General features: G+C 37.9%; 1 protein-coding gene across 6 annotated transcripts in view; it reads right to left on the reverse strand.

Annotated features, from left to right (window-relative positions):
* kat7b (K(lysine) acetyltransferase 7b) overlaps positions 1-25,579 on the reverse strand; it is an 82,970-nt gene that overhangs the window by 42,112 nt on the left and 15,279 nt on the right. For 2 of the 6 annotated variants that reach the window (XM_072561678.1, XM_072561682.1), the window contains exons 2-7: positions 23,792-23,855; positions 13,986-14,133; positions 12,263-12,439; positions 4,106-4,345; positions 2,092-2,174; positions 526-615 (exon numbers count right to left, since the gene is read on the reverse strand). In XM_072561678.1, the coding sequence (XP_072417779.1) occupies positions 526-615; positions 2,092-2,174; positions 4,106-4,345; positions 12,263-12,439; positions 13,986-14,133; positions 23,792-23,815 (762 nt within the window). In that variant the 5' untranslated portion in view covers positions 23,816-23,855. Of the gene's footprint in view, positions 1-525; positions 616-2,091; positions 2,175-4,105; positions 4,346-12,262; positions 12,440-13,985; positions 14,134-23,791; positions 23,884-25,579 lie in introns of all 6 variants that reach the window. The other 4 variants (XM_072561679.1, XM_072561680.1, XM_072561676.1 and 1 more) reach the window with 4 other exon arrangements.

Consider the following 25,579-nt stretch of genomic DNA (forward strand, 5'->3'; position numbering starts at 1 on the left):
AACAATTCCACCAAATGACCCTCTCCATCTTCTCTGTTACCAACATATTCTCCATTCCTATACACCCATTCCTTTGCAATCTGTCTATCTCTCCTTCCTTCTTTACCTCCTACCTCTTCTTCCCCTCTCAATCATATTTTCCTGTCTCTTACCTCCCAGCTAATCCTGGGGTCACACATTAGGTAATCAACTACAAATGGTGAGTTTTGTTCTTTCAAGAACATTAATGAACCATTTGAGTTTTTGAGATTATCTAACAGCTTTATTTTCTCATTGAAACCCCACAGAGTTTCAATTTGGAATTTGAAATCATTATTAGTTGAGGACTCCGAATTGTTTGATCAGTAACATCAAATTTAATTGGTTATTTATCTCACCAATGTAGAATCATGCTGTGAGCCAACTGACTACTTAAAAGCAGTGGTCTACAAAAATAATTAATTGTCTGCAAAATACAGTGTCCTGAAGAAGTGAAAGGCAGATCTTTCTTAGATATTTCTGACTGCAGCGATAATAAGAACTTGCCTGATGCCTGGTTGCATGCCTGTTGTTTTCATCTTGTCTTTGCGATAATGCCCTGTCATCAATCTGCCTTTCACGTTGCTGAGCTCTAACCTGTAACCATCAACAGCAGAAAATTAGAAGTTAAACTCTACGAATCCCAGAAGCAACCAGATAATTATTGCACTGACAAGTTGGGCAGAAGGCCAAGAAACTGCTGTCTAGATAACTTATCAAACAGCCTGGATCACAATTAACATCAGTAAACATTAACAATATTATGGGTCCCACCTTTCCAATACTTACTGAAGCTCAACAAGAGGTATACATTTTGCCTATTCAAACTCTGCTGGACACAAACATACACAGCACAGGGAGGGCTATGCAGCTTTTCTGTGAATGCAGATCTACACGTTAATCTGTAACAAACATCTTCATTCCTTTCTCCAATCACTACTGCACTGGAGTGAGACGCAAAGTTTCAACTACCAGGAAAAGTCCCCCAGCAACTAAAGCAAAAACACTCATATTATATTGAATTAATTAGCTTCCCTGTGTCACGTCCAAACCATTGAAAAACACAATCCCTTACTATGTTTCTCCAACAGCACTCCTACAGCACTCCTACAGCTACTTAAAAATTCAGATTTTGGACTGTGCTGATAATGGTTTACCCAGCTCTGGATAGATGGGATTCAACAAGTGTTGGTGGGGTTTCCATTCAGTTTCTACTATTAATTCAAATGCAGTGTGATAAAAGCAGTGTCAAACAAACACAACAAATGATTATTATAGCACATCAACTGCCATAGATTCAAACCACTTTTTTCTTAAAAGCATTGATTACAGATTATAACACTGTTTGGCACGACTGCAGGCATGAAGCCTCAAATCATGAAGTGCCCAGTGGATGGGCATCAAAATAACTATAGGCTCTTCAAGATTTCAAACACTATTGTAAATGTATGATTGAATAAATGTATAATTGAAATGAGGACCATTGCTTGAAATGTAATCTCATTTGTTTTCAGTACATGATCTGCCTGAAAACAGGTCATTATCTGCTTACATCACCCTGAGCCATTCTCTCAATAACTTTTTTACCAATAGTTGTTTTCCATTGCCTTCCATGCTCAGTGACAGAGTGAGAATGCAGATGACAGGTACTTCAGCTGGAACAGAAATCAAGTTGTGCTGTTGGCACTTTTGTTGTCCAACACTAGCCATTTTACCAACTTAGCCAACTGGATCCTGGTTTCAGCATATGTATAGTAATTAACCAATTTTGGAGGAAATGCAACTCTCTCAATCTTACTCTACATCATGACTTGAAACTATACTGAATTGTGTTTAAAACCCATCATTTGCAATTGTGTCCATCACCAAATCAACTCAATTATAATTATAAGGGATCTCAAAATGAACAGCAGAGCATCAAAAAAAATTAATATCAATTATATAAAACAAGGTGGTTATAGTAGTGAAAACCCCAAAGTCTGCCCCTCCTTTTATCAAGAATTGGAGGCTAAGAGAATGTTCAAACAGAATTAATGTTAAATGTTTCAAAATATAATGTAAAATCCACAATACCTTACATTCGTCTGCAGACAGATTATGATATAATGGACAACCAGATATGGAGAAGTGCCTTTCATGTTTTCCAGTCAAATGACCTAGATTTAACAACATGAGTAATGATATAATCACATGATTATCAAGAATACATGTCAAAATACATTTCAACATTGTTTTACCCATATAGTCAGTTCTTGATTCATTTCAAATAAAACATGGTATCAGCATTACAATTTTAGCAATAGTTGAGAAGCTGTCTTGTTTCTATTGATCCATTTAGGACATACTGTACAAATACTGCACGACCATTCATGAAATTAACTACAGTCAAGAGATCCCTAAAATAAAAAGGTCCGACAAAATTGATTATGATTCATATTGAGTATGCAATCGAACCATACTCACACAACAAACTTATAAAGCTAGAATGCAACAAGTTGATCAGAGCACATTTATAAAGCTAGAATGCAAAGGGGACTTCTGGTTCAATGTTAGAGATCCTATCTCTGAGCCAGGATGCCCACATTCAAGTCCATTTTTTTAAAAAGGAAGAGGTGCATCATAACATCCCTGAACATACTGATTAAAAATATTGATTATGCCTGGGGTGCTGTGCATTACCAAAAAAACACACAGTTGTGGGCCCAAATCAAAAGGGATTACAGAAAGAACGTTTAGGATCAAAAATATTATCTTAACCTTAAACAGTAGCAACGCAGCATTAGATATTACCCAACCATGAACAATCATCCTCCATTCTAAAGTACATTAAATGAGAGGGTTTTTTATAGACAATACGGTATATCTTGCAGTTATTAGAGTTTTTAACTTTTAGTTTTTTTTCCCCAACAGTAGCATTTCCACCAGAGTTGAAAGGCAATAGGTTAGAAACCACATCACAAGAAGTGAGCACTATCTAAAACAGATGACTCTAGTTTTGCAAGCATTGATGCAAGAACATTCAATAAGCTTGATGAAGTTCCTATTTAGTCTTCCATATTAGAAGAGTGCCTATGCAGATACTAAATAAGGCAGAGTTCAGATAAGCACACACACATTACCAAAAAAGTACTTAGTGAAACTATCAGAAGGGATCCAGGGCTATTCTACCTATAAAGCAGTTAATGCCCTCATAAGGGAGGAAAATTAGTGAAGAGGTGTAAGGAGAGAAGCACACCAATGAAAAGCTATATTCACTAACAACCCCTTCCTTAGATTTTGGCCCTAGGTTTATCCTGTTGGGCAGAAACACTCACCATCACAACAAAACATGATTCCAACTTCAATAAATAATTGAAAAAGCAGAAGACAGCGAATTATATATATTCTCCTACTACCTATGATTTTCTCTGTCTTTGTATTTGTAAGGTCTTCTATGAGATGAAAAGAGTTTTTTTCAACCAGTTTATTTTGTTGCACAACAGAAAACCAACTATGTGAATCCTAAATTGCCTTCTTTACACTACAACTGTAAAAATGGTTGGATTAAAAATGGAAAAGAAAAACTATCCTCCTGCACTAACACTAGCATTCGCAAAGGAAGTTTACATGCAAGTTTTACTCTACATCAAACAAAAGCTTGTTCAGACTGTTCACACACACAGAAGGAGTGTAGATCTTACTAACACCATCTGGAAGAGTGGCGGTGAAATAAGATTATAAATCTCTTGTGCACTAGTCAAGCAGCCAAGAAAAGATGGCAAAGACAACACTGGGATAAGGCTGTGATCTCATCTCTTTCTCAAGGAGCATGTTTACGCACCAACATAAAGAGAAACAGCAGCAAAAGTACATAAGAAAGTAATATGCCTCCCATCTAAACCAATGCACATTGCTCAAAGAAACTAAAGAAATGGCAAAAATCACATTTGAAGTGTAAGCAGGTGAACATTAACGTAGCAAACTTGGTACATGCCCTTTGGTTGAATATCTGTAATGCAGTTATTTGCTAAAGTTTTCTAGCAAGTAGACAGTCTAAAGAATTGTCAATATTCTGCAAATGTTCAGCAGACATAGAAACAATTTATACCTAAAGAATTGCAGCCCGGAGTAGGGCATTTCATGTTGAAATTATAACTCTCATGAAAACGGCGACGTTTTGGCCTGTGTGAGAGGTCACTTCCAGAGTCTTTCATTGAAGCATCTTTCGCTACACTCTCATCATGTGATGCATTTGGACTGGAAATATCAATGTCAGATTCTGAGGATGGAGCATTGCCTGTTGGGGTACGCGGGGGAGACTCATCATGGTCAACGGCTGTCTTAGTATCTGAAAATAGACAGAGAAAAATAAAGTACAAGTTAACAACAACAACTTTAATTCCTCAACATATATGCCAACTACAACGTCCTGTTTGCATATTGGATCCAAAAAGAATTATATTTTTGAAGGATTCATGCTGTATATATTTTAGTTAAAATATTTTATTTAAAATTGCACAGACGAACGTACAAATTAAATTTTTGGAAACAGAAAAGTTCAAATGCCATGGTTCTATCATTCTGTGTATTTTATACTTAGACTGAAAAGTCATACGGGAAATGTTAGTAGAAATAAGCAGTTTCTATGGTTTGGAAAAAGTAACAGCACGAAACTGAGAAAGTATGGATTTCGTGACAGAAGCGATGGAAGGAGAAAAATATAGTGTAAGAACTTGAATTTAAATGCACCCTTAACACAATGAGACATGCCAAGCCACTTCACAGGAACATCACAAAATAAAATATGACAACGAGTTACGTAAGGAGGTATTAAGTCAGATGAGTAAAAGCAGGGACTGAGAGATACATTTTAATGAGCATTTAAAAGGATGAAAGCAAAGTACACAGGCAGAAAATTCAAAGCAGAAAGCCATTGCAATTGAAGTCATAGCCACGAATGATGAAGCAATGTTAACAGTTCAAAAGTAACAAAATTAAAATTCAGAGTACCACGAAATAGAACAGTAAAGATAAAACACGAACAAAAGTTTTAATGAAGAGAGTTTAATTGCAAAATAGCTAGCATATATGCATTGAAGTTCAAGAATTATTATTGACATTTTGGAGAATACTTCAGTGTTGCACAATCAAGAATCAGGTTAACGTAAAAAATGTTTAAGAGGTAAAACAAAATCATGCTACTGTTTGCAGGTACTAACTTATGTGACACAGCAGAAAAGGTTTTTGAACAGACAGAAAATGTAGGTTGTTTTTATTAATTTTTAAAAAATCAAATACAAATTAAGCCACTTGGCCCTGAGAAGCGTGAAGACTAAGAGCATAAATGGCATACAATTTGAAGAAAGTTAAATGAATTAGAAGTGAAAAACTGAGACTGCTGCAATTAAAATAAAAGACAGCAGGAACAAGAATGAACCTAGGAGAAAATGAGTGAGAATATGAAGCACAATCCACCATGAACTACTCAAGAAAAATAATCAATCATAAAACTTCTCTGAGCAAGAGCCAATTTCTATGATCATTGGGTTTCATCGCTCCCCCAATTAATCACCATTGCTCCCTTCTGCCCCACCGACCCCATTTTGCTTCTCCCTGGGTCTGGCCTTCTGTGTTGCAGTGTTGGGGGAGAGAACTCATTTCTGACCTCATCCAGAACATGGGAGCAGACAAGTGAGTCAAGTTTAGTTTGGGATTATGTTTGGCATGGACTGGTTTGACCAAAGGGTCTCTTTCCATTCTGTATGAATCCACAACTCTATAAACCTCTCCAAACAAAATCTGCTTATAATCAGATCCTGAGCATAATCAAATCAATACTGGATTCATCAAATATTCAAGAGGTAGTTCCACATTAGCACGATAATGCTAATACATTAGCAACTGGAAGAACAGACTAATCAAAAACGACAATATGGATTGGATCAAGATAATTCTGAAGTTTGCAACACTTAACAGTAAGCAGAGTCTGTCTTTTGCATTCGACAGCACAAGCAAATTTTCAGAAAAAGTCAAACAGATTTACAGTAGTGCACAGGCCAAAAGTAAGTTCAGATATATACATCTGAAGAATGATGATAGGGAAACCATGAGGACTAGAATCCTTACTGGAGTTCGTACAGATAAAACAGGTCTAAAACTGAGCACTGCATACAAGGAGTACTAAGAATAGGATTTTGAGAGCAATGAGCCAAAAATATTCGTTTCTAAAGGGGAACATGGAAAGAGGGGATCAGAGGAGTGGCAAGTGGATAACGACAATAGTAGATCAGGGCGAGGGCTGAAGAAAATCGGTAAGTCCCTTTATTTTACTGTGAGGTAAAGTTGCAATGACAGTTATGATTTACTTCAGATACAATTTATCTCAAGATAAAACAAAATAAAGAATACACTTGTACATCAAAAAACAATTTCTGACCATTCTCATCAAGACTTCAACTGTTTCTTTTGTTGTCTTGTTGCATGCCCGAACAAAACCCTGGCTTGGCTGCATTTTCTGGTCTAATATGTCTTTGTTATATACAAGAGAAAGGGGAGAAGTTCAGGATCTCTTGCTAAGTACTCAGAGTCAGCTACAGTTCAGCATAATGGTGTGAGGCATTATTGATTATTTGAATAATTTCATGACTTTGTATAATAATTCCAACCGATAGGAAACAACTCAAATCTAGTTCATTAGCACTGGAATTATCCAGCACTTCAGATGTTTTTTAAAAAAACCTTTGCAGGAATATGTAATATTTTAAAATATTTAAATTTATCCTTTTCTCCCTCAATATTTTTCTCAATAGGCCATAGGTCTTAAATCAGACAACATTCTCTGGTATTAAAATGACATTTGCATTTCAAATGACCTAGCAGCCTTTGCAACATCATCAATTCACTTCTCAATCATGGACAGTTTTCTGTCATAAGCTCTTTGCCTGGTGAATCAAGAGCAATAAAATTGTGCAGATAAAGCATAATATCCAAAACTTCAAGTATTGGCAATGCTGAATGAACCACACAGTGCTTCAAAAAAAATCATGCACATTCAATCAAGCACAGATCACTATGCCCTTATCTCCATATTTCATTCTCCTTGATTCTCCCAATCTTAAACCCACAATCATTTACTAAACAAACTTCTGCTAATAATCAGCAGTTAGCAGTTCTAACCCATGTCTTTAATCATGGTGGCACGGTGGCACAGTGGTGTGGGCGGCACGGTGGCACAGTGGTTAGCACTGCTGCCTCACAGCGCCGGAGACCTGGGTTCAATTCCCGCCTCAGGCGACTGACTGTGTGGAGTTTGCACGTTCTCCCTGTGTCTGCGTGGGTTTCCTCCGGGTGCTCCGGTTTCCTCCCACAGTCCAAAGATGTGCCAGGTGAATTGGCCATGCTAAATTGCCGTAGTGTTAGGTAAGGGGTTGATGTAGATGTAGGGGTATGGGTGAGTACGCTTCGGCGGGGCGGTGTAGACTTGTTGGGCCGAAGGGCCTGTTTCCACACTGTAAGTAATCTAATCTAATCTAATCTAATCTAATCTAATCTAATCATAAGACAAACAGTTTGACAAGATTTAATTATTTTGTAGATAACCAATTAACTGTGGTTTTGATTTTTCAAGTATGTTTAAACTTTGAATATCTGCCCAGGCTATAACGTAAAATCAAGAAAACAAAATACAAGCAACTAAAAAGCCTGACTGTACAAGTTGCTTAAAAGTTCAGAAATGAAAGCACAATAATACCAATGCAACATTTTCAACAAAACTTACTCTGCAGTAAATGAAATTATTCAAGACAAATGTTTACCATTGCACTTCATTGTGTAACAAAAGCATGCCTACAGCCCACCGTCACTGCCCAGCAAACAGGCTTCAATGAAAGCACATAAGTTGCAAAATTCCCTTTACAAGTAGTGAAACATAGGGTAAATTTTAAGCTGCCAAATACACTGAGGAGAAGGTAATATTGAATTCAGCAGATTGCTCAATTTGTTTTCTATAGAAATTACTGCACAGAAAAAAAGCTACTCATCCAGTATGGCTTGATAATAAGTTGCAAGCCAAATTTCACAAGGAATCTGGAGCTGAGAGAAAATTTTGAGTCTAAAAACAATTTATTGAAGAGAAAATTGGCACACAGAGGCAATGTGCCAGTGCACTTAATATTTTGACCAAATATATTTAATAAATTTCTTGCACGTTAAGTATTTCAAACCAGGTGGAAAAACCTTTTTACCTCTTTGCTTTTCTCACAAATCCCGTGATTATTTACCGGGTTTGAACAAAGTACTAGCCTCTTCACAACTCTTTATTCTGTACGGCAATGAAGTAACAATCACAATGTAACATCCTGAACTAGAAGGGGACCAATATCTTGGTGGCCAGGTTTGCTCGTGCTACAAGGGAGGGTTTAAACTAAATTGGCAGGGGAGTAGAGATCCTCAACAGCAGGGGGCAAGTGCGAGGTTGGAAGGAGAAATAGTATTCCGAAATAATAAAGTGAAGAGAAAGTGAGGCTGCAACACAACAGGGAGCAAGAAATGCCTGTTGGATAAAATTGGATTCGGTTCAATGCAAGAAGGCTGACAGGTAAGGCTGATGAACTCAGGGGATGGATAGGTAGATGGGATATTAAAGTCATTACAGAAATATGGCTAAGGGAGGGACAGCTTAATGTACCAGGGAGCAGCTGGTTTAGGCGGGACAGAGGTGGTGGAAAGAAGGGACACAAAGCTGCATTTTTGATTAAGGCAAGTATTAAAGCAGTGATGAGAGATGAAATAACTGAAGAATCATCCAGTGAGGCTTTTGGATGGAGCTAAGAAATAAGGGGATGGTGACAGTATTAGGGTTGTACTACAGGCTCCCAAATAGTCAACAGGAATTATAGGAATACATATGCAGGGAGACTGGGGAGACTTGCAAGAGCAGCAGGGTTGTCATAGTTGGGGATTTTAAGTTTCTGAACATACAGTGGGTCTGCCAGAGTGTTAAGGACTTAAATGGGGTGGAATTTATTAAGTGCATTGAGGAAAGTTTTCCCTTCTCAGGAGGGGGCAAACTTGATCTATTCTTGGGAAATCGGACAGGACAGGTGATGGACGTGACAGTGGGGGAGCACTTTGGCATCAGTGACCATAGATCTATTCATTTTAAAACAGTTGTGAAGAGGGACAAAACTGGTCCACATGTTCATGTTTAAATTGGGGTAAGGCAAATTTTAACAGAATTAGACAGGAGCTTGCAGGGGTTGATTGGGCTAGTTTGTTTGCAAGCAAAAGGACCTCTAGCAATTGGGAGACCTTTAAAAGTGAGATAGCTAGAAGTCAAGGTTAATATGTTCCTGTGAGGGTGAAAGGCAAGGTTGACAGGAATGGGGAACCCTGAATGTCAAGAGACATTGAGGCTTTGATCAGAAAAAAGGAGGTATGATTCAGGTAGAGGCAGCTGAGATCAAGAGAATCTCTGGAGGTATATAGGAAATACAGGGGTTTACTGAAGAAGGAAATCAGGAGAGTGAAAAAGAGGCATGGGACAGCCATGGCTGAGGCGATTAGGGTGAATCCAAAGAGGTTTTATCAGGATATTAAAGGAAAAAGAATAACTAGAGAGAGAATTGGACACCTCAAGGTCCAAAGTGGACATGTACGCGTCGAACCGCAGGAGATGGGCAAGGTCCTCAATAAATATTTTTCCTCTGTGTTTACCGTTGGGAATTTAGGGAAGTTAGTGGTCATATCTTGGGGACAGTCCATATCACAGTAGAGGTGGTGTTGGATGTATTAGAATGTATAAAGGTGGATAAATCTGATCCTGACCAGATATATCCAAGAATAGTGCAAGAGACGAAACAAGACATTGCGAGGGCCCTGGCTGATATTTTTGGATCATTGTTAGCCACAGGTGAGGTCCCAGAAGACTGGACGGTAGTGAATGTTGTGGCTTTATTCAAGAAGGGCTGCAAAGAAAAACTTGGGAACTGTAGACCAGTAAGCCTAACACCTGTGGGAAGTAAATTACTTGAGAGTATTCTGAGATAAGATAAACATGCATTTAGAAACACAGTGTTTGACTAGGAATAATCAACATGGCTTAGTTTGTGGGAGATCATGCCTCACAAATTTGTTAGAGTTCTTTGATGTCGTGACCAGGAAGATGGACAAGGGCAGGGTGGTAGACCGAGTCGATATGGATTTCAGTAAGGTCTTTGATAAGGTTCTACAAGGTAGGCTGCTCTGGAAGGTTAAATTGCATGGAATCCAGGGAGATCTGGCAAACTGTTACACAATTGGCTTGATGGTTGGAAGCAGACGGTTATAGTGAAAGAATGCTTGTCGGACTGGTGGCGTGCCTCAGGGATCTGTGCTGGGCCCACTGCTGTTTGTTATCTATATCAATGATTTGGATGAGAATGTACAAAGCATGATTAGTAAGTTTGCAGATGACACTAAAATAAATGCTACCGTGAACAGTGAGGAAGGTTATCAGAAATTGCAGCAGCACCTTGATCAGCCGGGAGCGTGGGCCGAGAAATGGCAAATGGAGTTTAATATAGTGTGAGGTCTTGCATTTTGCAAGTCAAATCAAGATAGGAGTTTCATGGTGAATGGTAGGGCCTTAAGTAGTGTAGTGGAACAGAGTTCAGTTCACAGTGCACAGTTCTCTGAAAGTGGAGTCACGGGTAGATACAGCAGTGAAGGCAGCTTTTGGCACATTGGCCTTCATCAGTCTGGGCATTGAGCATGGAAGTTGGGAAATTATGTTGCATTTGTACAGGACGTTGTTGAGGCCATACTTGGAGTATTGTGTTCAGTATTCATCACCTTGTTATAAGAAGGATGGTTATCAAGTGCAGAAGAAATTTACAAGAATGCAACCAGAACTCAATGGCCTGACTTATAGGAAGAGGTTGGACAAGCTAGGGCTTTTTTTCTTTAGAGGACAGGAGACTGAGGGGGAATCTTATCAAGGTGCTTTAGATCATGAACATGTACTCAGTCTTCTTCCCAGGGTGGAGGAATCAAGAACCAGAGGGCTTCAGTTTAAGGTGAGAGGGACAACTTTTTACACAGAGGGTGGTACACATATGGAATGAGCTGCCAGCAAAAGTGGTTGAGGAAGGTACATTAACTACATTTAAAAGACATTTGGACAAATACATGGATAGGAAAGGTTTAGAAGGATATGGGCCAAGTGCAGGGAAATGGACTTAGCATTGATGGACATTTTGGTCGGCATGGACCAGTTTGGGCCAAAGGGCCTGTCTCTGTGCTGTATGACTCTGACTCATTTGAATTTTGTTTAGAAAATCAAATAGTCCAGTGAGTCAACAATGCTACAGCAACAAGATTCTTTTGTGGTTGTTGTGCAGGTTTAGTTAGCTGCATGGTCTGGTAAAATTAATAGAGTTGCGATACTTTGCAGTATATAGCAACCACGCACAAATATAGCAGAAAAAATAAAGGGATCATAGAATTCCTACAGTGTGGAAACAGGCTATTTGGACCAACAAGTCCACACCAACCTTCCAAAGAGTAACCCGCCTAGATCCAGTCCCCTACCCTATGACTCTACATTTACCCCTGACTAATGCACCTAACCTACACATCCCTGACGCTATGGGCAATTTAGCATGGGCAATTCACTTAACTTGCACATCTTTGGACTGTAGGAGGAAACCGGAGCAACCAGAGGAAACCCATGCAGACACGAGAAGAATGTGCAAACTCCACACACACAATCTTCCAAGGCTGGAATAGAAGCTGGGTCCCTGATGCGGTGAGAGAGCAGTGCCAACATTATAGTAAAAATAAGTCATAAGCACGAATACCAAACAAGAAACATTTAGAAATACAGGCAGTCCTGGGTTGCAAATAGGTTTCAGTCTCAAGTCAGTTTGTAGGCAAGTCGGAAAACAATGCAGAACAACAGAAAATAGCCATCTGCAACTACAGGAAACATTCATTTGTCAGATCTTTAAAATTACACCCCTACACAAGATCAAGGTTGTAAATAGGAGCATTCATAAGTTGGACGTTTGGAAGTTGGGGACCCTCTGTAGAATCTGAAAATTGGGAGATATACATGGTATGCTATTTTATGCAACTGTTGTTACAAAAACAGAGGAATCCTTTCTCAAGAAACTGAAAGCAGACACTGATGTATGTGACAATTTAACAGAGAATTTTACTTTAACTCTTGAACACTAAATACAAATAAACATGCTATGGTTGGATGACCATCTATCTTTAATCATACCTTTATCTGAAAATTCAACTGCATGTTCAGTTTCTGATCCAGATGAGCGGGTCTGTCGGAGTGGGTACTTCTTAGGTGTGACTGGAGTTGTCTGTTGTTGGCTACGTGTGACCCTTCTTGTAGCATAAGCAGGTTCATCTGATGCATATGATGGTATCTGCTGTACTGGGCTGGAATCTGCAGAAGGTTTATAAAGTCAGTTATCCAACAATTTAGATAGACAGAGAGAAAATTCAACTCGAATTCACAAATTGATAATGAAAGATAAAATTTTAGTCAAAACAAACTATCGAAGATGGTGGTGATCTTAAAAAAAAAAGACTGGCGAAACTCAACAGCTGGTCTGGCAGCATCTGTGGAAAGTATCTGTGGAAAGTAGAAGGTGCAGACTCATGCTAAGTCTGAGTAGTTGAGGCAGAGTGAGATTTGAGGAATTTGATTTGAAGTGGCAAATTAACTGGTAAGGTTTTTTGAAGTTTAACTTTAGATTAAAAGTTAAGACTTACAAAACAGAAGCCTGCCTGGCACTAGTAGTTATCTGTCAATGAGCTAAAAGTACTTTGTAGTAGGAAGCTAGCTGGAGACTCATCACAGCCTCCCTATATACGAGAAGGTTTGTAAATCTGAAGAGTCAGAAAGGGCTGCTTAGTGAGCCTATGCCAGAATGAGTTTAGACAATGTCAACAATGTTGTTATGGACTGAGAGTCAAGAAACATTGATATTCTTTTTTTAAAAAACAACCTAACACTGGGAAACGTATTTACAGTAAGTAGTGCAAATGTCATATGAAGGTATGCAGGACAGCTCAGCCAAACTGGAATGCTCACGCTGTGGTGAGCTGAACACACTTTGGGGACCTAGATAGGTACGTGTACAAGATGTGATGCCAGCTGGACAAACTTCAGCTATGGGTTTCGCAACAAAAGCAGTGACTGAAGTCATTTTGGTGCATCCATGAGGCAGAGAACTAAATGGATATCACATGAATAATGCATTCAGAGAGCTAGTCAAACTAAGAGTATAAGCACACAAACAGACAGGGAATGGGTGGCCACCACGTAGTTGAAAAGATCCTTACAGATTATGCAGGAATCCCCTTACATCTTGCTCACTAATCAGCTTTCCATTTTCAATACTGAAGACAACATTGGTTTTGCAAGGAAGACAGCAAGATCCAAACCCATAACACTAGGTTAGGCCTATACAAGACAGGAGAGAAGGAACACAAATGGGAGAGCAGCAGTGATAGGGGATTTATGGGTAAGGGGAACACACAGCTTTCTTTGTTCATTCATGCATTTTAGGCTTCACTGGCTGGACGTGCATTTATTACCTACCCCTATTTCCCCTTGTGAAGGTGGTGGTGAGCTGCCTGTATAAACTGTTGCAGTCTAATGTTGCTCCAGTTTCCCTACAATGCCTTTAATGGAGGCAGTTTCACAAATTTGACTGGATGTTGGCAAAATCAGCACTTATTGTCGATCCCTTATTGCCCAGATGGCAGAAAGGACGATTGGGAGGGCGGGGGGGGGGGGGGGAGTGGGCAGAGAGATGGAGGAGTGGGAAAAGAAAGAGCCTTAGAAAGAACGCTGTGTTGCATGATGGTTACCCCACTGTTTTGACACTGTAGAAGAAGAAACTGCCAGTCTGATGCTTTTAGACAGATGTTAACAGCAACTAAATCCTCCAGACATTACAAAAGAGTTTTAAATTTTCCTTTACCTTGAGAACTCTGACTATTTCGTAAAGAAGATCTGGTTAATCTGGTAGATCTCCGTGGCTGCCCATCACTCTCAGAGCTATCTGTATGATCCAGATCAGCAGAGAAGTCAGAATCTTCTGTGCCCTCAGAGCTGCTGCCTGCCTGACGCTGAAACAGAACGCATGAGAGATTAACTGCTTAAAAACAAATTACATTCATAAAACACCCTCAATAGGATTTGCAGGATATAGTTACTGAATTCCATATGCAGACATTTTGCTAACTTGAGCTATGATATGTGGATTAGGTTGAATCCTGTTGAGAAGCAGATGTTTGTCAATAGTACCTAGTGGGAGGGCATCTGCTTTCATAACATATCCAGGGATAACAGGTAAGTTTTAAAAATATTTGCATTAAACACTGAGTTTTGACCTATTAGACATTAAATAAGAAATTAATGAGGTTTATTAATCAATCTATATGGATTTATTATTAAAAATAGAAACTTGTGATTTATATCAAAATTCTTGGATTTTTAAAAATGTTTTAAAAGATGGTAGGATTAGTGGTAATGACTAATGATGGTAGTCATTATTGCTTCACAGAATATAACAACTACTTCCTCATCTGTCATCAACATAAGCAAATCCAGCACAATTTATGTGATCATCACCTCCAACAGACACAATGGCAGGATCACTTCATGTTCTATTTATCTAATGACCTGATGTAACCAGGCTGCTGTGTAATCTTTTATGGCTATGTTGTGAAAGGCAAATCCATTTCATGGTAATGGGATGAAGTTTCCTTCACTACTCCCTTCAAGAGTTCGGCATGAAATTAATTTGGCTACTCTTAACTTCATTCCTCATGGGAATCTACACACAGCAAAATTTCCCACGATTTGACAATTTGGTATTCCACTCAAAGGGTCTAAACTATTGTGAGGAATAGAAAGGTTCACCGCAGCAAAGCAAGAAACAGCATATTGTTAGTAGAAAAAGATATTTAAGGAGTAAGCTTTACTATACATTTAGCCACACTACAACTGACCCAATATCCAGAAAACCTAACTTGGATTTTCAAGGACAACGATTTATTGTTTATAATGTGATCCTTCATTTGTGAAGGAGAAAAACATTCCTATCAGTAACTGACCCTGCTCCCCTCTCCCGATACCTCTATGGTCAACCACTCTGCACTGCTTACGATACCCTTTCTCTGATAAATCACCTCCCTTCAAACTGTTGAAGACTTAATTGGCATCTTGGTTTGCACAACATATTTGCATAAGTTGTGTGTCTCTTCAATCTTATATTATAGATTCTACTTCGGATGTATTTTCTCTCACTAGTTGCCTGAGGAAGGATTGGAGGCTCCGAAAGCTTGCAGTTTCAAATAAACCGGTTGGACTATAACCCAGTGTTGAGTGATTTTTTACTTTGTCCATCCCAGTCCAACACTGGCATCTCCACATCATGGCTACCACTGAAATATTTAGTACAGCAGGTTCAATGGTTTTTGTTTGTCTATTTATCCCCACAAAGAACTTGAAAGACTTAGGATCGCTCAAGTGGGAAATACACAGCAGCAACATAAATCAAGAGATTCAAAATGAAATGAATAAAAAGAGTAAAAGCTACTAATAAAAAGAAGTGTAAACTGCCAGTTGGAGGCAAGGAATATATAGAACATACCGCAAGGTAAATCAGCAATCAAGGGGGAAAACAAAGGCAGAGAGCGAATCTTTTGGAAGGGTTCTCAATACCTGTTCTGGAATAAAGTCAATTAATTTCACAAAGTTACCTAAATAAAGTTTCACTGTGGTTCAGTAATGTCAGAAATAATCAATTTAAGTTTAATAATGAAGATTAATCACATAATAAAATAAATCAGATCAGGAATAGGCAATCATGCCTGTACCACCATTGATTAAGATTGTAGCAGATAGAGGCTATTTTCAAAACAATCTTTTCAGAGATATTCTTACAAATTTCTAACACAGGTGAAATTTGAATCCACTACCACTTCCCCACAAGAGCCCAGAATGTGGCTAACATGATTATGACCCGAATTAAACTCTCCGACTGTTTTCTTTCTTACCCTTGTCACAATTTAAAGTGCACATGACTGAAGGCAAAATTAAACTGTACGCCACTTAAAACAAACATGAGAAAACATCTTTTCTCTCAGATTGTTAATTGCCCCACTACTTGGCAGACAGTGGTGAGGCAGATTAACTGAATTTTTTTTAATGGCACAGATGGAAAGATTCTTGATGAATAATGGAGTCAAAGGTTATCAGAGGTAAGCATGAAAGTGGAGTTGAGGCCAGATCAACCTTGATCATTCTCCTTGCTTCTAATCCATGTATTTGCATAAATGATTGATCATCAAAAATCTAACTCCACGATGAACAGCTCTGAGAAGAAAATTCTGAAGTGCAATAGACCTTAAAGAAAACATCCTTCTTCTTAAATGGGTATCTTTGATGATTAAACTACCCCTCATCTTCAACTCTCCCACAGTGAAACAGCCATCCTAAGTCCCCCCCAGGATATTATGTTTCAATGAGGTCACCTCTCATTCTTACCTTTGATGAGCATAGAACTAATCTGTTCAATCTTTCCTTTTTAAGATAACCCCTTATTGCAGAAATTAGCCAGTTAAACCTTCTGTGAACTGCTTCCAATGCGGTTATCCTCTATCATGCCATCATTGTTTCTGAGGGTCAGGGCAAACTTCCAATGGATTGGTCACACTTATGGTTTGCAAATGCATTCTACAGGATGGCTGATCACAAGACTCTCTTACTCTTAACCCATTCCATTAAGCATTTTGGAAGGATTGTCCACATTATGAATGTACCTATGACCAACAAGTCCAAGCACGGGACTTGAACCAAAAGCTTTGGCAAGGATATTATTAAAAGGAATCAAATAAATTACCTATCCTTGCTAACATGTTACCCCTGTATATCATGCAATCTAATCTTGTGCACTAACCTTTGATGTGACAACTTAGTGACTGCCATTTGAAAATATATACACACTTCAGTTGTTCCCCATTATCCACACTGCTAGTTACTTCCTCCAAAGAAAACATAACATCTTTCACAAAACCATGTTGGCTCTGCCTGATTTCTAAATATTTTATTAACATCTCCTTAGTAATGGATTCCATCTTAAGTGAGAAAACCACAGTTGTACAAAGCACTCATGATGCAGTCCATGAATGCCCTGTCCAGCTGCAGCAACACTTCCCTATTTTGATATTCCATTTCCTTTACAATTAAACCAACATTTAATTTGTCTCTCCAATCATGACGGATGTTGGGCTAACTGACTTGTGGTTTCCTGCTTCCATCTTCCTTCTTGCTTGAATACTTTGTTGAGTTGTCACATCTGTTGTTTTTCAGTCCAATGGGTTCTTTCCAGAATCTTAGGACATTTGAACGACTGCAAACAATGCATCCAGCAACTCTACACACAATTATTTTCAGACCCTAAATGTATGCCCAGTCTTTCAGCTTTTTTCCATATCTTTGTCATTGTGGTCTTACTTGATTCAAGTTCCTCCCTCTCTTTATCCTCTTATTTTCAATTATTCTCAGGATGCTTTTTACATCTTCTCCAATGAGGATTAATATAAAATGCATGTTCAATATTCCTAACATGTCCCTGTTTCCCAATATTAATTTCCCTGCCTCACTCTCTAAGGGACTCTTTTATTCTTTTACTGCTGGTATTATACTTCTTGCTTTTTTTCTCTCATACTCCTATTTCTCCTTTTGGTTTAGTAAGTGTTGGCCAGTTTTTGAAATTCAACCAGTCTACTGACCAAACACTAATCTTTGCAATACCCTGCATGTTTTCTTTCAATTTGTTACTATCTTTAAACTTCACAGTTAGCCACAGGAGCTACATCCTTACAGAGTCTTTCTCTCTCATTGGAAAATATCTTTAGAGTTATAAAATATCTCCCACAACAATAATAATGTTTTTATCATGAACCCTAATACAGAAGAGTTTCTCAGACCTGACTGAACAACTTAACAGAGGTAAAAGTTAGTGAGCAAGTAGAATCATAGAACCCCAGTGTCTAAAGAGGTCATTTGACCCACTGAATTTGCACCAATCCTCGGAAGAGCATCTCATCCAGTCTGAGCTCCTGACCCACCCTATCTCTGTAACCCCAACTAATCCATCATTAATCCATCTACTAGACTGCAAATCACTTGACACTCCAGATAAATCTGACACGGCACAACTAACTTGCACATCTTTAGGTTGAGAAGAAACTCGAGCATCTGGCAGAAATCCATGCAGACACAGGGCAAACCCCATACATACAACTGCCTGAAGCTGGAATCACAGGTCTGCAGTGACTAGCAACAGTGCTAACCACTGTGCCATCATACTTCCCAAGAGAATTGCTTTTTTTAAAAGAAAATTCAGCAGCCAAATGTATGGTGACTTTCATGTACATTCTAGCTCTTCTAATCCCTAATTAAGTTCCTCCTTTATTGTATGAATACAACTAGGTCACACATTAATGGTGAAGTTCACCAACACATGTCCAATGAGCAACTGAACCAATGCATTGTTTTTTTAAAAACTTTCAAAAACAACAAGAGTGCCCTATAGAAGATTGTAGATCAGCTACAGTGTGCAAAAATGTAGAAGTACACTTTAAGAATAATGCTTACTTATGCATACTGCAAAAATATCTGTACTGGTGTTGATTAAAATTGTGTTTGATACTAATCTTTTGTTTCACTGCAACATGTAGGAATGCCACACCAAAATACACATATAATCTAGAACATTTCACATGTCTAATAACAGCATTTCTATTTTGTGTTATAAATTGAAGCATACCACACATGCAGAAAATATGCCAAGTGGGTGAAGGCTTTCAAAGGCGAGAAAGAAAATCTACTCAGCAAATTGCCAAGTCCTATTAAAAGAGTCATCGCTGAACACATTAGCTGAACACTCCAGGCAAAATCACACATTTTCCAATGAATGCAATGTCACAATCACCACCAAACATCTCAAAATGCTATCAAGTAGTTTCCGATAGTACTATTAATAATTCTTTCTCAATGCCATTCTAAGTCATTATCGGTCAAGGAGAGGGTGAATTATAAGATCTGTTCACTTTTTGTGCAGCAGAAATGCGCCTTACCTCTTTCTAACTGAATTTGAATGTGGATAATATTCAGCTGGAGAGATGGATAATGAAACATAGAAAATCGGAGCAGGAGTAAACCTTCAAGTCTGCTCCGCCATTCATTAAGATAATGTCCAATCACCCAATTCAATAAACTTTCCTCCATATCCTTTGATTTCTCTTTAGCCACAAGTGCTAAATCTAATTCTTTGAAATCATACAACGTTTTGGCCTTGACTACTTTGATGTTGTTAGTTATTATTAGTATATTATAATATTATTATAGTTGTTATTATTTTCCAAGTACTTAGCTATTAAAATTTTAATAATGGACACTAGCATTTTACCCACTATTGATGTCAGGCAAACTGATCTATAATTCCTGATTTTTTTTCCTCCTCTGCTTCTCTTCTTAAATAAAGGGATAACATTAGGTACACTTCAATCAGTAGAGACTGCTCCAGAGTCTATAGAATTTTGGAAGATGACCACCAATGCACCTAGTATTTCTAGGGCCACTTTCTTACATACTCTGGGATGTCTATTATAAGGCCCTCAGGACTTATCAGCCTTCAATCCCATCAATCTTCCCAATGCCATTTACCTAATACTGATTTCCTCCAGTAGCTCCCTCTCACGGAACCCTTTGTTCTCCAACAATGCTGCCCTTTATTTGTGTTCTACTTCGTGAATACAGAAACAAAACAGTATTATTTAATCAAATAGCTATTTCTTTGTTCCTCATTATAAATTTCCTGATTTTGGACGGTAAGAGACCTATATTTCTCTTCACTGATCTTTTTCTCCTTACATATCGAATTGAAAGTTCTACCATCAGTTTATGTTCTCTGCAAACTTACAAATGTATGCCATTTTCCCTTTCTTAACCAATCTCTTTCTCTATTGCTGAATTCTAAACTTCTCCCACCCCTCATGTGTTGTTTTTCCTAGCCAATTATATGCCTTTTCCTTGAGAAATATTGAGAATTAAAGCTAAGTTAAATCTGCACATATAGAAACAGAATATCACAAAGAGACAGTACAGTGAAGGTGATCCCAATAAAAATATATACCTAAAACAACCACATTCACACTTTTTAAATAAATTACAAAAACTGTGGAAGTCTAAAGAGATTTAGAAACCACATACACAGAAGATGACAAAGCAGCAGACCCAAGCTCAAAAAGATAGCAAAGGTAATGGAACGTTAGCCTTCATGAGCAGAGGAAGAGAAGATAAAGGGAAAAACATTTTGCTGCTGCAGCTACACGATGTATTTGACCACATTTGAAGTGTTATGTATAATTCTGAGCAAAACGTCTACAGAGAACATTCAGGCCTTGGAACAAGCGCAGGGTACAGCAATCAAAATATTTCCAGGGCTCCAAGGTGTAGACAAAGAGGAGAATTTACATGCACTAAGATTGCATTTCCTGGAATATCGAATAATATAGGGAGATTTAGTTGACGATTCTGAAAGGAATTCCTGGTTGTAATTTGCAGTAGATACAACAGAACTTTTTCCAACCAAGACAAGTGAGGTAACACTTCCTTATAGGCAAGGTGATAGAAATGTAGAACCCTATCCATCTACTTTAAATTATAGAATTAGAGAATTCCTACACTGCAGATAGAGGCTATTCAGCCCATTGAGTTGCACCAACCCTCCCAAGAGCATACGACCAGAACCAAGTTATTTCTGGTAACATTCAAACCCATCACCAATCAGCAATCCTACTTTCTCTTTTGCCTTTGATTTTATAGTTTTCCTCTCCGGACCCAACACGATTCAGGTGGAGCTTGTTCCTAAGGAACAGCTCCCTCCTTCCCCAGTACTGGTGCCAATGTCCCATGAATTCAAACCCTCATTTTAAATCTGAGACTGATAGATAAAGATATTAAGGAATACATCCAAGGAAGTCAAATGAAGTTAAAATACAGAGCAGTCACATTCCCATGACTGGCAGAATAAGTTTAAAAAGCTGAAATTCTGCTCCTATATACTCAAGGACGGGACTGTAGAAGAAAAGGAAGGAGGACAGATATTAAATAAAACAGGATGAGCACTCAAAATGGAAATGGTGGGTGCATCATTCATAACAAAAAAATAAGCAAACCAAAACGAGAAAAACCAGATGAAATGTAAGTGGGGTTAAAGTTGAATAAATATGAAGGATTGTGGGGTTCGGCACTGCTTTAATAGAAAGTGAGATTCCTTGATAACTTTCAAAAACTATGCTCCATTATCCCAAATAACACTATTTGCAATTCAACAACAAAAGATATATTTAACTTTCTGAAATATCCAACTTGCACCTTAACTGCCAAACGGAGCCTCTATTACTCTACATAAACCGTTAGAAATTGCACTTAGTCATGACCATCTTTCTCACCTTTGTTTTATCTCTACCACTTCTTGGTTTAGTTGCAACACCTCTATTCATTAACCCATCATGCAGACACCTTAGCAGAAGACTAACACGGAGAAAGAAATACCTCAAGTATGTTTCCAGTAGGTTTATATTTCCCAATACTCTAACTTGGGCAGCTTGCTGCTTTTCATTGGTTTTCATACAAGGCAGCAACTCTGGTGTTCTGCAATTATTACAGCTAGCCTGAAATGGCATGACTGTGTGCCTTTATATTAAAATACATATTCTCCTAAAGAAACAGAGCCATCAAATTGATTCAAATTAAACAAAAATTCAAACAACTTCAGTTTAATTCTGTTCTGAACAGGGTAGCTGGCATCATACAACAAACATTAGATAAACTGGATAGTCTAAAAGTAAACAAATAGGATACACTTAAGCATTCATTCTGGAAGTTCCTGAGAGAAGCAACGGTGAAAAAGCACAGGCTCTAGCATCAAACTTTGAAATCTTCCTTGGAAAGCACTTGTACCAGAAGAGGACTAAAGGTTACACTCCTGCACATTCAATGGGTAAATCCAATACTAGTCAGCCAAATGTCTATCGTGGAAAAACTATTAGGGATCACAGCACAACAAAACTGAAAAGAATAGGTAACAAACTTATTGGAGGCAAATTATGACTGCCAGACTTGATCAAAGTTCTTTGACGTAATGAAGAGGGTTGCTAAATGAAATGCAATTCATGCTGCACATAGGAACTTCCAAATAGTAGTTAATAGTGTCACATCACAGATTTGTTAGCAATACCGAAACACAACATTAAAAGGTCACAAGCAGCGTTGATAGATAATTCAAAGCGGTAGAAAGCAGAAAGTAATTCTGAGTGGTCATCAGATTGGCGGACATATGCAGCAGTGTCCGCAGCGGCCCATATTAGTGATCTAGATTGTGGGTTTAGAAAGCAAAAATATTGAAGTTTGCAGATGACATAAACGTTCAAAATGTACTCAAGAGTGAGGAAGGTAATAGCAGACTTCAGGAACATATAGATTTACTGGTGAGATGTGCAAAACAGATGAAATTTGAAAGTTATACAAGAAATTATTAAGGATAGCATAATAAAGCAAGTGTAAACTATAGTATATCATTTAAAAGCAGGGTGCAGGAACTTGGACACTTAGTGACCCACATACACAATTTATGAGGGTGCCAAGAAGAAATTGAGCAGACCTAAAAATTCACACAGAAATGGAGTTATTTGGAGAGAATCAAGAAGCTAGATTATTCTCCTTTTAGTGAAGGAGGTTAAAGGAGTGATTTAACAGCAAGTAATATTCAAGGTTGTAAAAGATTTTGATGTCGCTCTTGTAATCAGTTGATTCCACTGATAGGAAGGTTGATAAATAGTTTTAAAATATTTGACAAAAGAAACAAAAGAGGGAGGAGAGTTTTGTTTTATAATGTTCTAATATGATCTGTAATGCAGTAGCTTAAAAATGTGTTGCTGGAAAAGCGTAGCAGGTCAGGCAGCATCAAAGGAGCAGGAGAATCGACGTTTCGGGCATAAGCCCTTATGCCCGAAAAGTCGATTCTCCTGCTCCTTTGATGCTGCCTGACCTGCTACGCTTTTCCAGCAACACATTTTTAAGTTCTCATCTCCAGCATCTGCAGTCCTCACTTTCTCCTTTGTAATGCAGTACCCAAACAGATTCTGGAGATAGATTCACCAGCAACTTTGGAAGGTCATTGGATACGTACTTGAAATAGAAAACAAAATCAGAGTTGAGGGAAAGAATGATAAGAACAATTGTTTGGTGGATTGGTGTAAGTATGATCAGCCAAAATGGCTTCTCTTTTATATTATACAAAAGGATTTTATGAAAATAACTGCAGATGATGTACTCAACATTCATATATTAAACCATGAATAATAGGGCAAATAATGTAATCTGGAGATTGTAAAATAATTGAAAATGGACATTTCACAAATCAATGAACAGACTTGAGCCAAAAAAATTGCATATTGAATTACTAGTCCAGAGTACAGTGTATTTATTTCAATATTTAGTAAATTGATTGGCATATGCAAAGAAAGAAAGTAAAGTTCAGTTGAATTTTTGATTGCATTTTATTGTCACAAATAAACATAATTGTTAAATGTGCCATAACTTTATGAAGTCGCCAGTTGTTTTTTTTTTAAAATATAAATTTTTATTTCCTTACAATGTTAAAAGGGTTAAATCTTTCCCAAACATAGAGATACACAGTGTCCATACCTGCCTCCTTCGATCACTGTCCATTTACTCACTAGGCTTCCACTTCACCTTGTTAGGATTCTTCCTGAGGGAACACAATCAGCAGGGTATGACTGCAACAGTGAAAACATGCCCTATTTATTCTTCGGTTTCTATTTTCTGCACGAACATATAAATGATATAAATGCAGTCAGGATCATTAGACCAAGGTTGATGAATGATGAGTGGAATAGACTGTATTTGGGAGACATTTCGTTCCAACTAATTATGTGAGAAAGGTTTGAAGATCACAATTTAAAATTCCTGAGTCAAAATGTCATTAGATTTTAGAAATGGTTCATGCCACAAGCCTTGGGGCTTCTAGTTTGTGAAAGGACAGCAATTCATTGAATTACTTCGAGTGAGCATTGGATCTATTTGTAGGGCAGAAATCATCTCTCAGAAAAGGTGCTACTGCACAACATAATGAGGATCAAAGTGATCACCTGGAATAGTTTTGATTGTCTAAGAAGATTAGGGACATTCTGATACCTGTGCCTGTTTCAACATGAACCCATCTAGCTCCTCCCAATTGGCCTATTATTTTTGATCTCCTTTCGCCCCTCAGCTGGGCAAATAGTTTAGGGCATGTACTTAGTGTAGACAGGCTGGGCAAACCAGACAGAGTTTTTTTCTGTTCATCATTGTTCATATATTCTCATCTCCCTGAATCTAAAAGTGTGCCAACATCAAACCTTTATAATTCTTTCCAGAAGAGAAGGTAACCACAATTACCATAGGTGTTTTCATAATAGGCATATCTCTATAATTAATAGAATGCTTTCTCATTTTTTGCTGCTCACATTAATAGCCAAGCCTCTATACAGTACATTCTAAAACTAGAAAACATTTCCACTTAATTGTGTATTTGGAGATAAATGTACTTGACATCTAAACATATAGAAAAGAGTATTTTTCTGAATTGTGTTTTCTGCTCTATTTCTTGTTAGTTATATCATGCACAAAACTTTATTTTGTAACTGATAGCAGTGAGCTATCAATTGCAGGATATACGCTTAAAAAATAACATTTCAAATAGGATGCCAGCAATTTCAAGCTACTTCAGACAGCGACATCTGCTCATAATGGGAGAGTAGCTTATAATTGCATAATAACTAGTCATCCTGAATTTTCAAGTAAATGACAGAACTCTTGCTTAACAAAAATCTTATCACTAAAATATTTTATCATCAGGAACTGAATAATGCTCTATCAGTTGAAAAGAATGGAGCTCAGAGGTAGATTGCAGTTCTGACATTAACTTAAAAGGTTATACCATGCATGTTGGAACAAAACAAAAGGTCAATATAATCAAGAGATAAATAGATATTCTTAATAATGTGGTCAAACTTAAAAAGAGAAAGCAAACCTGAACAGGAGGGAGTTGTAGCCCAGGGGTTTTTACACCTGATTTTAAAACTTCTGCTCTCTCAATCATGCTCCGACCCTAGCCCCGTCCAACTACCCAGCTCAGAACTGTGACTTATGTTAACACAAGAAGTTTCAAGTAATCCATATATTTGTAACATACACCACAAAACACAAACAAGATTTCACAATGCGATAAGAATAAACTATTGAGGCTATTGCATCTACAGAGTTGGTTGGAGTCCGTTAAGTAGCAGTGTGGGGTAAAAGAGTCAAATAATCAAAGGACGTGCTTGATTCTTAGATTTATGTTATTGACATGATAGAATTATTTCTATATGAGAAAGAGAGACTTGCTATGCATCGGAAATGCTGAAAGATGCAGGAAGATTAATAATGTTT

Source organism: Chiloscyllium punctatum, chromosome 42 (genome assembly GCF_047496795.1).
Source record: "Chiloscyllium punctatum isolate Juve2018m chromosome 42, sChiPun1.3, whole genome shotgun sequence".
Lineage (NCBI taxonomy): Eukaryota > Metazoa > Chordata > Chondrichthyes > Orectolobiformes > Hemiscylliidae > Chiloscyllium > Chiloscyllium punctatum.